The sequence below is a fragment of the Magnusiomyces paraingens genome (assembly GCF_902498895.1).
Source record: "Magnusiomyces paraingens strain CBS 517.90 genome assembly, contig: contig2, whole genome shotgun sequence".
In the NCBI taxonomy this organism is placed as follows: Eukaryota; Fungi; Ascomycota; class Dipodascomycetes; order Dipodascales; family Dipodascaceae; genus Magnusiomyces; species Magnusiomyces paraingens.
In genome coordinates, this window is record NW_022474068.1 from 1,943,173 (window position 1) to 1,956,834 (window position 13,662).

The window sequence follows — 13,662 nt, forward strand, 5'->3', positions numbered from 1 at the left end:
ATAGTATCACTGATTTTAAATAAAAGTAAATAAATCAAAAAAAAAGAGTTGATTATCCATAATCAAAATTGTTGAAACCTCTTTCTTTTTTAAAAAAAAAAAAAAGATCTCTTAAATGTTGTTGAATCAGAATCAAAACCAAAATCAAATCTTCTAAGGGTTTTCTTGAATGTTTTAAAAATTCAGTGTTATAATATTTCAATATTTAAAACCTTTTCAATAAAACAACATTTAATGTCAAAAAAAAAAAAAAAAAATAGAAATGAACACAATCCATAATGATATAAATATATATATCTTTAAATACTCAACCTTGATGGTAAAATCCAACTTGAGGACTACCCACAAGCACCGGAGTTTATTTTTGTTTGACTCGGCACGTTTTTATAGCGCGATATTTTGTGTGCGGTTGTTAGTCAGCCTTGTTTACTTTTAAAACCCTCTCAATCAATCAATAAACTAAAAAAAAAATAAAAAAATAAAAATAAAAATAAAAAAAAATCTTTCCTTTTCCTTTTCCTTCCTTCCTTCCTTCTGTCTTTCTTTCTTTCTTTCTTTCTTGTCATCACAAGATCACCCTCCTAATATCTCCCCTCTAAAATATGAGACTCAAACCCTCTGATTTTGTCTTCCTTACGGCTGTCTGTTGTTACTGTGTGCTCTCACCTTATACAAAGGTCGAGGAGTCTTTCAACATCCAGGCCATCCATGATATTTACTTTTATGGTCTTTCAAAGATCCAGTCCTATGACCACCTTGATTTCCCAGGTGTCGTCCCTCGCTCCTTCATAGGCGCTCTTTTCATTTCTTATGTCACCAAGATTCTTGCTAAGATTGCACCACCTGATGACAAGTTTTTCGTCCAGATCATGGCCCGAGGTATTCTTGGTGCCTTTAACGCCCTCTCCGTGGTTGCCCTCAAGCAAACCGCTAGTTGGGCCTTTTCTCTGCCCTACGAAGAAGAGCAAGAAGATGAATCCAAGGAAAAAATCCCCCCTAAGGATTCTACCTATAAGACCTCCATCTATTGGTTTTGGTTGATGATGTGCGTCCAGTTCCATCTGCCTTACTACATGTCCCGCACTCTCCCTAATTTCTTGGCTTTCCCCCTCTTTAACATTGCCATGACTTATGTTTTTGAGGTCAAGGATGGCATTGCTCTTGGGATTCTTGCCTTTACCGCCATTACACTTCGTGCCGAAGTCGGACTTTTCGCTGTTCTTCTTGCTCTAGTCCTACTTGGCACTCGCAGAGTCTCAATTTTGACTGTTGTCAAGTCTCTTACCATTGGTCTTGGAATCGGTGCGCTTCTTTCTGTTGGAGTTGACTCGTACTTTTGGCAAAGACCCATCATGCTCCCAGAAGTCCAAGGATTCATCTTCAATATCGTCAATGGCCAAGCCGTCAACTGGGGCGTTGAGCCATACTCGTACTACTGGGGAGACGTTGTTCCAAGAATCGTCAACTTTGGTGGACCAATTGTCTGGGCCTTTATCTTGGCTGGCTTTATTAGAGATCACTCACCATTTCACTCTCTCAGAGTCCTCGGCGTCACCAGCTTGTTGTATATTGCGGCATATTCCTTCCAGCCTCATAAGGAATGGCGGTTTATTGTTTATACGATCCCACTTCTCACTCTTTTGGCCGGCAATGGTATCGCCATTATGACCCAGCGTATAGGCAAGCACATTGGTCCCTTGCCCCAGATTGGATTTGCACTATTCATCATTGCAGTGGCTTTGATGAGTGCTGCCATTTCCGCTACAAAGCTTTTTGCTTCCATGTACAATTATGAGGGTGGCAATGCCTTGGCCCGCTTCCATGAGCTCATCCCCATTGGACCTAATCCCAATCCCAGTGAGCCTCTGGTGGTCCACTTTGACGTACCTGTGGCTATGAGCGGTGCCACACGCTTTGGCCAGCTCTATGACGATGCTTCTGGAGTTAGCCCCAAGTATGGTCCATGGTACATTTATGACAAGACAGAGAACCAAGAGCTTCTCGATGACATCACTGACTCCTTTGATTACCTCATTGTTGAGACACCGCCAGACCATGTGGATAAGGTCTTCCCTCCTGCGGATATGTACCGCTGGAAGCTTCTTGACACAATCCCCAAGTACTTTACCGTCAACAAGCCGGCTCTGTTGGCGCTTTTTCAGGATATGGCTGCTGATCCTGTCAAGTATCTGGGAACGCTGCCTGAGATTATCTCGCTATTTCTTGGGGTGGTCGAGGACAGAGATTTTTCCAAAGAAGCATCAGCTTTTCTTTCAAAATATGTGGTTCTACTGGACTCTGTATGGATCTACAAGCGAGTCTCGGTAACAGATCCCACCGAAAGTCCCTCGGACTACCCGTGGAGTGCCATAAACGATACCGAAGGTGCCAAACCCACCGTTTCGGCGTAGTTACTTTTTTTTTTTATATATATATAACCTTTTTTTGTACATTACCTGGTAACTTGTGTATATATATATATATATATTTTTATATACACGTAGCCATAAAAAAATAAAAAAATTAAAAAAAAAAATACCTTCATAGCCTCTCTACTATCCCCTTACCCTCCCATATAAATAAAATAAAATAAAATAAAAAGCCTCCCTCCCTTTGCCCAACAAACTCTTTAAAAAGACCCTTCCTTTTTTTTTTCAGTAAACTCCCTCTATTCATCATCATCAACAACAACAACAACATATAATGGTCCTCTCAACACCAGCAGTGCCCGAACTCTTAGAAACAGAGGTCGGCGAATCTGTCAATGCGCGTACAGCCGCATTGCAAACTTTTAAAGAACTTGGACCTCCAGACCTTGTCCATCTTTCAAAAACAACCCAAAAGGCCGGCGCCAAAGTCTCAGGAACTTACCACTATGTGACCGGTGTTGATGCCTCGTCCTCCTCCGCCGTCGCTGCATACTTTAACGGTCTTACATTCTCGCTCGGAGAAGAACAGGTCTGGTTCGGTCGTCATGCTGGATGGAAAATCCATACCGGTATCTACTGTGCTTACAATGCCTTTTCGCGCGTGGACGTTCGCGTGCTGGTCAAAATCCCAGGTGGTGTTGAGGCTTATGTCGTAGACTCTCAAGGCGACAAACACCCAGCTTCTGAAGACCAATGGACAGAAACATACCTCTCTGCAATGATCCGCGCCTTGTTATTCACTGATGACGAGGCTTATTCGTTTATTTCTTACTGGTGCCGCCTGAACCCATTTGATGGTGTCCCGCCCAAGGTTGCTGCCAGATTCATTGATGCTTTCGAGTCACTCTTTTTCAAGGGCCCCACTCTCGGCTGCGTTGCCGAAGTTCAGGCCCCTACACTGACTAACAATTACCTTGTAGACAGTCTTTACAAGTTTGTCAAAATCACTGGTCTTTACGAGCCTGCTTTGAAGGCCCTTGAACGTTTGGCCAAAATAGATTCGGATGTACAGGCCGTTTTAGCCCGCACTCAAATACTTGCCAACGAAGAAGTCCGTGCAGTTGAAACTTTGCATTTTGGTATCCGTGTATCCCCCCGTGACTATAACCTGCTGCAACTCCAGGCTGAGTACTGTCTCAAAAAGGGTCGTCTTGATTGGGCTCTTGACTGCTCTGTGCGTGCAGTCAATGCTGCTCCCTCAGAGTTTTTGCCCTGGGCACAGCTGGTTCAAATCTATACCAAAATGGGCGATTACGAGCAAGCTCTCTTGACGCTCAATTCGTGTCCCATGTCAACTGCCCGTGAACAAGATCTGCCTAAGATGCCACCCCCAGCTAAGGCTCATTTCCCCCTCCCCACTGATGGTGTTTTGGAAGAAATTTGGAACACCACCGAGTCTGATGAGCAAAATGCTGCCGATCCAGGACTGCTGAAACTCCCTGCTCCTACTCTTCGCTCAACATTCGCAAAGGCCTACGAACTACTCACAGGCATTGCATCCAAGATTGGCTGGGATGCTCTACTCAAGTACCGCTCCAATGTGTTTATCATGGAGGAAGAGTATCGTAAGGATAGAAAAATCAAGCACGAACGTCGCGTATCAAACGCTTCTAAACTGACAAATGGTGAGGCTCCTCCCCCACAAGCCCCAGCAGCTTCTTCAGACAAACTTTCACCAGATGGGTCTGAAAAGAACGAGACTAAGGAAGAAGAAGATGATGATGATGAAGCCAACAAGATGAAGAGCAAGAGACTGTGTGAACGTTGGCTTGATAATCTCTTTATGGTGCTCTACGAGGACCTCCGAGTATACACCGTTTGGCGGGCCGAGTACGTGCACTACAAGAGCCAGCAACTGGCGTATCGCAAAACTGCACTGGAATGGGAGTTGTTGGGTATGGTTGCACTGCGGTTGAGACACCATGCCGAAGCTGCTGATGCATTCCAACAATCGCTTGCAGTCAAGTTTTCACATAGAGTACTGTGGAAGCTACTTGATTATTATGAGACTTTGGACAGCGGCATCACAGGGCCCACTACCAATGCAGCTACATCTAATTTGCCCCATCACCAGTCTGTAGCACAATTCCGTGAGGCCTATCTTGACACAATTGTGAGATTGACTGCGTGGAACCACCGATGGTACATTGACTTTTCCCCACGATTGGTTGTTGCACTACGCAGAGCCATTGCAGATGACGGTGCGATCCGCGTGTCGAGTATTGTTGAGGCCAACTACAAGCCACAAGGAGTTGAGGATCTCATTGAGAGAGATGTAAAGATTCTGCGGTTATATGGGGCTTTGGGAACAGATGCTTAAGAGGATTGATATAGAGATATTCAAGTTGAATTTAAGTTGAATATTTGTATATGGTAGAAGACGCTTTTTTTGTTTTATCGATATTGTCGTTATTATTGGTGTTGTTGTTGTTGTTAGGTATTACGTAAAGAAAAATTTTATTGACCAATTTTTTTTTTTTTTTTCACTCACAAAAAAAAAAAAAAAAAAAAAAGCCGCCTCCTTGAGACTTTTTTTTTATTTACCAAATTTTGATTGATTGATTGATTGATTGATTGATGGATTAAAAATCGATATATATATATATACATTCTGAAACAATGACGGTAAAACGACCTTTGAAGGAACTGCTTGCCATGGATCCAGACTCCATCATGGATGAAGACAAGGAAGCTCCCATTGCAGACGACACTACGACTGGCGGGCCATCCTTTGCAAGCCCTGGAGCAGCGGCAGCAGCCGCTGGGTTATGTATTGAATGTGGTGATCAGCCTGCACAAGAAGAGTGTACTCAATGCCAGGAATCTTTCTGTGACGTGTGTTTCGGGTACTTACATCGGACAGGTAAACGACGAACGCATACGACGCGACGGTTAGGTGTTGAAATAAAGGAAAAGCCCGAGGAAAAGCCAGTTGAAGAGAAAGAAGAGGAGGAAGATGATGATGAAAATGATGATGATGAAGAAAATGATGATAATGATGAAGAAAATGAAGACGAAAAATTGGCCAAAGCTCATCGCGAAAATCAAAACGCACCAACAGGAGGTCCATCTAAAGACTCTGTGGAACGTGTTCTCGAACGGATCCGACACCATGCGGCATATGTGCCGATGCGACTAACACTAGAAGAACGTAAGCTGCTACGATTACTTGAAGCTGCACTCAATGTTTCTGAGTATACAGATCGGGTAGATGTGTTATCATATACATCTGCAGCGAAACGGATTGTGGTACAATTGCGAGAGATGTGTGCTATTTTAGCAGGGCTTGTTGTTGCAACAGATATGGCGACAGGTCGAGAAATGTTTGAAACACAAGATTTTGCAGCCAGTGCTGAATGGTTTCAAGCCGTTTTTGAAGTTGGAAGAAGATACAAGATTATGAATCCGGAGAAAATGAGAGATTCATTTGGTAAGCTTATGTATATGATTATGGATTCAAGATTACCTGAAGTCCGTGCAGCCCTCGAGTTTGATTTCTATAAACCAATTCAAACAGTTTACGGATTTCTTAAAGCCAAGTCTGGAGATGAAGATGGGGAAGGTGTTTTACGAATCTTTAACGACCCATTATTAGTTCAAGCAACCATGGAGATTATTCCTGATAACAAGTCTCGGGCAATTGTTCAACGAGATATTAAGCGCAAAGAATCTGCCATCAAACTTTTATCCAAGAAATACGCATCCAACTCTTTATTCCGTAAATCTGGAAAGGGCTCTGGTGTGACACCAGATGAGATTTGTCAATGTCTTTATTCACTTGGTGACTACCATGCATATTTACGAGCCAACAGACATCCAGTTGAAGAGATGATTCGAATGTTGACTGCCCATTTTTCTGCTGATCTTCCAACTTCTGGTGATGAACTTTCTTCGCTTAGTATTTATGCAGGCCGTGGTGGTTCCCGACTTTCTCACTCTCATACAAAACAATTTCTTTATGTTCAACAATCTCTTGCTCTTTGGTCTTATATTATGCAAGACATGTTTTGGCTCTGGACTTTGGCCGATGATGATCTTACAAGTACAAGTGCTAGATATACACTTGCAGATACTGGCCAAGGACTTAATCGTGTCAAGGCTTGTCCACGTGTAGGCCGTGCTATGCATAGTATTATTGCTAAAACTCAGTCTCGTACCGGTGCTTGGATCGGTTCTTCAGTTGTACATTTGGGAGATCGTGCAGTCCCTAATGCTCTGTTTTTCCTCGACAAGTATCTTCAAGTCCCTCGCATTTTGACACCTGTTTATTTGGCCATCAAACACATTGAGTCGCCAAGTGTTAGTGCAGACCCACATTTGCGTGCATGGATTGATGCACAGTTTGGATCAATTGAACAGCTTAAGCGTACCATTCTCTGTGACTTTTTCAAGCACGGATTTGATGGGTCTGGTGCAGATAACTTTTACGATGCTGGTTCTTGTATTGATGGCCGTTTGACATCTGCATGGAGTTGGGCAAATAGCATTGCCAAAAAGCCATACTACAAGATCTTTTTAGTTACAGGATTTTCTGGTTTTAATGGATCAGATGGATTCTAAACACGTAAATGTATTTAAAAAAAAAAATTATAAATTATAAAATTATACAAATTTCGTTAGTAAAAATACAAGAGCTCTGCACCACAAGGCGCAAATCATCAGGGCTCAGTATAATGTACAAGACCAGTAACAGCGTTTGACATCATCACAGTCATCAACATCATAACAATCGTTATTCATAACAGGTCGTTAAGGTCTAGTGAGTCATTTGTTCAAGTTGAGATAAAATGGAAATCTCATTCATAAGTCATATCAGAGAGAGGAGATGGGAAAAGGTAGCAAGAATCATGATGGCCTTTATTATTTTCTTTTTTAATAAAATTTAATAAAATTAAAATAAAAGACCGCCACCAAACTCCTCAACTCTATCCAGTCATTAAAAACATTCCAGTGGGAAGAAAGATAACCCTTGGGTAGGCTGCTCTAAAAAAAAATCATCAAGCCAACCAATCCATATTCCCACAGAGGCTAGAAAAAAGAATCCAACCTCAGATCGTTTCTTCATAAAACAAAAAAAAATAGTTTAAAAAGGGTTTTGGCGGAGCAAAGTCACGCGGATAACAACGTCAAATGCAATTAAGCACGAAGACAACCAACTAGGAACAAAATCACTAGAGGCATTCGAAGTCTTAACCCAAAGGAGAGGGTAAAGAGCTACGAGGTAAAAGGTAAGATGACCTTGGGAGGTCCAGGAGAAACATCTGGTCAATTCAAGTTTCATACCTAACAAGAATAACTGCATACTGGTCGCCACGCAAGGCAAATCAAAAAATGCCTCCTTAATATGTCACGGAGCAAAAGTCTCAATCTTGTATTGTAAAGGCCGCAAAAGCATGGGTTATAAGTAATGTAATTGGTGAACCAGACCTAAGAGCTCTCGCCTATTATTGAGCAAGAGCGCAGGGTGTTTAAAAGTGGTAATCGATTATATCGGCATAATGCGGGCTCCCTCTTAAAGAGGCCAATATGTTTATACGAACACTGCCAAACATATATTAAATGGAGACTGATTCCGAGGCAAAAATCCAGTGGTATCTTGAGGTTCAATTTGAGGGGCCAAGGTGTTATGCAAAGGCCCCCAAGGAGAAAAAAAAAAAAAAAAAAAAAAAAAAAAAGAAGAAATAAAATATGTGGGAGGAGTCGTCTATTTATACTTTTTTTTTTTTTTCTTTTTGTTTAGACTGACACAGTGGCAAAAGAAAATAACAAAGTAGAAAAGAAAATTTTTCTCAATACGGCCGGGTAATCAATCGTCAGGTGACCTTTTAAGCACCTCAACAATTAACATTTCTAACCTTATATAAGCCTCTTTTTCTTTTAAATAAATAAATTAATAAATTATAATAAAAAATAATAAAAAATAAATGCACAAAAAACATTCATTTATTGACAAAATATTTTAAACTTTAAAAAATACTAAATTATTATTGGCAATATTTTAAAATAAAAGAAAAAATTTAAAATTTTTTATATAATTACTGCATTTTGGACTTGAGCTGCATATTTTCGCTCTTAAGTTCCAAGTTTTCCTGCTCCAAACGAGCATTGAGTGCAACCAGCTCGGCAACCTTGGCCTCCAGCTGCGTCATGCGCTCCAATTTACGAGCCCGCGATCGTCGGGCAGCCTCAGTGTTGCGTGCACGCTTGACAGCAACAGTATCTGCGGATTCAGGCACAACAGGGCCCAACGGATTGGCACGGGGCTTACGGTTGTAAATGGTGATACCCAGCTCATCTCTCTTATAATCAATAGAGTTGGTTCCGCTGCGCTTGCGCTTAAGAGGGTTAGCAGAACCAGACTCATCAGGAGAGGCAGCATTAGGAGAACAAGTAGTAGAAGAAGAAGCCGATGATGATGATGATGATGATGATGATGATGGAGAAGGCTTATCTTCAACTTGTTGGGATGTAGTAGGAGCGGGTGAAGTTGTAGTAGAAGTGGTGCTAGTAGTAGCAGACATAATGGTACCACAAACATCCAAAGGCATAGAAAATGGAATAAGATGAGGAGAAAGAGGCTCCGACTTGATCTTAACTTCTTGAATAACAGGGAATGAAACAGCTGAGGATTTAGCCTTAGCTTCAGGCTGATCATTGACGGTAGTGAAAAGAGATTCCCATTTGGAAGCATCTTCAACATCGTCAAAGAGAGGAGACCCGCAAAGACCAAAGTCATCGACAGTGGCAGCCTCCATAGGCTTAGAAATGAGAGTTGAATCAGGAGTCAAGAGAGCGGCAATAGAATCAAGAGGAGCCGCAGATGAAGGCACGACAGGGGCAGGGGCAAAACAAGGCTTAGAATCAAGGCCTAGTTCCTGCTCCATTGGAGTCAGAAGCAAATCCCAATTGGTTTGGTCCTGAATCTCCGAGGAAAATTCACTTAAAAAATCAAAAGACATGTTGATAATGATTGTTTTTTTTTTAGATTGTATAGTTTCTAACTTTTTATTTTTTTTTTTGAGATAGAGTAGTGAGTTTTTTTAATGTTTTTTGTTTGTTTCCAAAGTAAAAGATAATAAAAATTTAAGACTTTCAAATATAGAGAGTAAGTAGCTCAAGGGCTGTTGTAGTAAATAATCAGTAATCAGGTTGTAATTGTGGTAATTGCTGTTGCTGCAAACAGGGCTGTGTGGGCGACATTGTGAACGACATATTGACGATTAATCAACTAAGTTGACGAGATTTTATTTTTTTTATTTTAATATTCCTTTAATAATTATTTTAACTTGACGATAGTTGTTAAAAAACGACTTTTTATAGTTTTGTTTCGTTTTTTTAATCCTTTACAATTTTTCTTTTTTTTCTTGACAGAGAGAGAGATGCTCTAAAGTGATTTAAAAGGCGGACATTTTGATGGCTTTATGTGTATCTAATATCTGCTATGTATGGTATAAATTTAAGTTGTAAAAGGGAAAGTTAAAGAAAAAAAAGGGAAAAGAAAGAAAGAAAAAAAAAAATTTTTTTTTTTGAGGGAATTCAAAAGGTTTTTATAGTTCTAAGTAACGATAACTATTATTTGTGTGACTCTTTTTTTTTTTTTTTTTTGGGGGTTCAAACACTATTAAAAAAAAAAAAAAATTTTTCTTTTTCTTTTTCTTTTTCTTTTTTATGTGGTGGTGGTGGTAAGTTTGCTGAGTTTGAAAACGGAGGGGTTTCCTGAAACAGACAAGTGCAGTAAGTAGTAATAAATAAACAACTGAAAATAGCTGAAAATAGCTGAAAATAGCAGTTAAGAAGAGGAGTGGTAATCAATTTAATTTAATTTAATTCAATTTAATTTAATTTAATTGTTTGTGTGTGTAGATTTATATCGGCAGTAGGGTAACTCTTTTCTTTTTTTTTATTAATTTATTTATTTAAATTCTCTCTCCACACAACCAATTTCCTATATAAATATATTTATTTATATATTAAATGACTCATTCAGATTTTACCGTTTTATATCTATTAAATTAGCATCCAAGACATTATATAATTTAATAATAATAATAATAATAATAATAATAATAATAATAATAATAATAATTAAAAATAAATCATTTATTTATCTCATAATTTAAAGATTTATATATATTAAATAAATATATATTAAAATGATATTCAACAATGTTTTTTTTTTATTTAATTACTCTCCGATATCGCTTTTGAAAAAAAAAAAAATTATTTAATAGAATCGACTTTGAGAGCAAAAAAAAAAAAAAAAAAAAAAAAAGGCCGCAACCGCTGCGAAATAGCAAATTTTTCTTCTTCTTCTTCTTTATTTTAATTTATAACTTGATGGGTTACAATCTATAATGTAGTGGTGGAAGTTATGTGGCGCAAAAAAAAAAATAAAATAAATAATTAATTAATTAATTATTTATAAATAAACCGTTTTATAAACCATTGAATTATTAAATTCTTGATTGATTTAATTTTTATTTTATTTTATTTATTTAAAACAAAACATTTCAAATTTTTTTTTTTTTTTAATTTTTTTAATCTTACTAAACAAAGGATCTGTTTCAAACTTTCAAAAGTCCATCTTTAAGCCATTACCAACAACTCATAATAATAAAAATATATAAATAAATAAAATGCATGGCGGTTTTTTTTTTTTTTTTTTTTTTTTTCAAATTTTTTTTCAAATTTTCTTTCAAAATATTTCCGCCACATTTTTGTTTTGTTTTTTTGTTTTTTAATATTACCTAATCTTGATATTTTATGTAATCTTATATTTATTAGATAATCTTGTTATCTTCTGCGCTTAAAATAGTAAACCATCCATTTTCTCCATTTCTCATGTTAACTCAGAAAAATAACAAAAAAATAAAAAAAAAATAAAAAAAAGACCGCAAAGGTCCTCTTTCTGACAATAATATATATATACTCGGAACTATTTACCCGATAAATTCTAAACTGTAAACCTTCCCCCCCCCCCCCCTTTTCCTTTTAACAAAATATACATCAAATCATTTTCATTGCTTCAAAACAGTACACACACCAACATGTAACGTCAATTTTGTTTCTACAAACTGATTCACCATTTTTTTTTTTTTTACCATTAGTAATTTACCTCCCAAAAAAAAAAAAATAAACATACCATCAATAAAATTAAAGTTAATTTTTAATAACATGTAGCATACCATACAGTAACAAAATTTAGTTTTAATCATTCCATTAGCATATGAAAAAAAAAAAAAAATAATTGCTCCTTGAGAAAGATCATACATCATACATCATGAATAAAATTTTAATAAATATCATTCTAGAAATACTCTTTTTTTTTTTTTTTTATCTATCTTTCTTTCATATTTTTTTTATTATCTGCTTAGATGTACAAATTAAAAATTTCAAAAATCGATTCTAAATCTACTTATGCTAAACTACAATGGCCATTAACCCTCAAAATTTATCCTTCATCATCTGTTAATGATAACACCAATTTAAGATTTAAAAACTTTCTTAACCAAGTTAAAACTTGGGAAGAAAGTCAATCAGTTAAGGACAGTTCAAATTCACATATTTTTACTACACATACATGTCTTATAAACTTGATGCTTATATATTATGACCTGTTTGAACGAAATCAACAACGGAAATCCCAAAATATTAAAAATTATGATTTTGATCTTGTTTTTTATGATAATCAGATATTTCTTTCAACAACAACTACAAACAATGAAGAAGAACAACAAGGAGGGAAACAAAGGGGATTTCAACAGAATGACTACCATGAAAATAAACCAAGAAAATATATTGGAATATTTCATGGAGGAATTAATAATATAAATATAACCTATGAAAGTACTATAGATCCACCAGTTACAAAACCTTTAGGGCATTCTTCTTCTTCTTCTTCTTCTTCTTCTTCTTATTCCTCTTATTATCAAATTTCAAACTAAAATTTTCATTTCCAACCTGAAGCAATACAAAAAATAAATCTTCCCTTTAAATATCATCCAAGATCTTTTGATAGAAGCCTTTTCATTACTTGGTATTCTTGTGCACTTACCAAGGTTGCTACTTTAAAAGTGATTTCCCAATATAATTCAAAAATTTCTCAAGAATATATACCTATTACCAATATCCCCGAATGTGTCAAACAGGGGAATTTATTACCTAAAGACTTTTTGCTACCAAATTTTTTTTTGGGATTTCCCTCGTGGACAGTGGAGGAAATGCTGGAGTGGTATTTTAGAGTTACCAATTGGATGGTCGAGACTATACAACAACACTCGGATCCTGCAAATAGGACTGAAGTATGGACCATGAAATACTGTGTTTCTAATCCAGAGTATTTAACTCTTAAGAAATTGGATGTTTCTTTACCTTCTGAGTTTGTTGACTGGAGAGAATCTTTGAATAGATAATAATTAATATACTGAATTTTATAAAAAAAAAAAAAAAAATAAAATAAAATCTCATATCTAAGGGGGAGGGGTCATTACTACATGATTATTGCTAAGCATCTGAGTTAGAGGTCTCCACGAGAAAGGTACCACCATGCTTTATGCGCCGTTCGGTCCCTCTCATCGCTAACATAGCTTATTTCTAAAATCCTATAATTCTAAGGATTCCACTAGGGTTAGGGCCAAAAATTTCTGCATTGGGGAGCATAGGGTGCGTTTAGTGTACGGCTATAGACGCATGTATCAGCAGGGTACGAAAAACTTAAATCTTTTGTTTTTTTTTGTTAATATTTTTTGTATGCCAAAAAAAAGAAAAGGAAAATAAAAATAAAATTTTTAAAAGAAATGTAACATTTATATTTATTTATATATACAATTAATTAATATAAATTTGGTCTCAGCCAAGATCTTCTCAAGCTATTTTGGAAAGACTTTGAGTTTAATAATAATAAGAATAAGATGAAACAAAGGTGCAAATACTGGGAAATTTCATAACAATGGGCAATTTAATTATTTTTTATTTTTTTCGTGTTTTTTTTTTCGTTTTATTTTATTTTATTTTATTTTAGAGAAGGGAAAAAACAACAAATAACAAACATAAAGTCTCCAAGAATTTGGGAACCTTAAGGATTCAGCTGCGGTTAGGGATTCTTTCAATACCTAAATGAGATTTTATAATAATGAGTAATAAATATGAAAAAAAATAAAATAAAAATAAAGCTTTTAAATTAGGTATTTTATATATAATGATAATATTATAATATTAATAAATGATAAACCTA

General features: G+C 36.7%; 4 protein-coding genes across 4 annotated transcripts; 3 read left to right on the forward strand and 1 right to left on the reverse strand.

The window, feature by feature from the left end:
* Nucleotides 1–602: 602 nt before the first annotated feature.
* Nucleotides 603–2,411, forward strand: SAPINGB_P002354 (uncharacterized protein; the record flags this gene model as incomplete). The annotated part of the gene is made up of 1 exon (XM_031997073.1): nucleotides 603–2,411. The coding sequence occupies one exon, from the start codon at nucleotides 603–605 to the stop codon at nucleotides 2,409–2,411; it is 1,809 nt and encodes a 602-aa protein (XP_031852964.1).
* Nucleotides 2,412–2,703: 292 nt separating this feature from the next.
* On the forward strand, nucleotides 2,704–4,749 carry SAPINGB_P002355 (uncharacterized protein; the record flags this gene model as incomplete). Its single annotated transcript, XM_031997074.1, has 1 exon — nucleotides 2,704–4,749. The coding sequence occupies one exon, from the start codon at nucleotides 2,704–2,706 to the stop codon at nucleotides 4,747–4,749; it is 2,046 nt and encodes a 681-aa protein (XP_031852965.1).
* A 299-nt stretch (nucleotides 4,750–5,048) lies between these two features.
* Nucleotides 5,049–6,989, forward strand: SAPINGB_P002356 (uncharacterized protein; the record flags this gene model as incomplete). Its single annotated transcript, XM_031997075.1, has 1 exon — nucleotides 5,049–6,989. The coding sequence occupies one exon, from the start codon at nucleotides 5,049–5,051 to the stop codon at nucleotides 6,987–6,989; it is 1,941 nt and encodes a 646-aa protein (XP_031852966.1).
* Nucleotides 6,990–8,464: 1,475 nt separating this feature from the next.
* On the reverse strand, nucleotides 8,465–9,388 carry SAPINGB_P002357 (uncharacterized protein; the record flags this gene model as incomplete). The annotated part of the gene is made up of 1 exon (XM_031997076.1): nucleotides 8,465–9,388. The coding sequence occupies one exon, from the start codon at nucleotides 9,386–9,388 to the stop codon at nucleotides 8,465–8,467; it is 924 nt and encodes a 307-aa protein (XP_031852967.1).
* Between the last annotated feature and the right edge of the window lie 4,274 nt (nucleotides 9,389–13,662).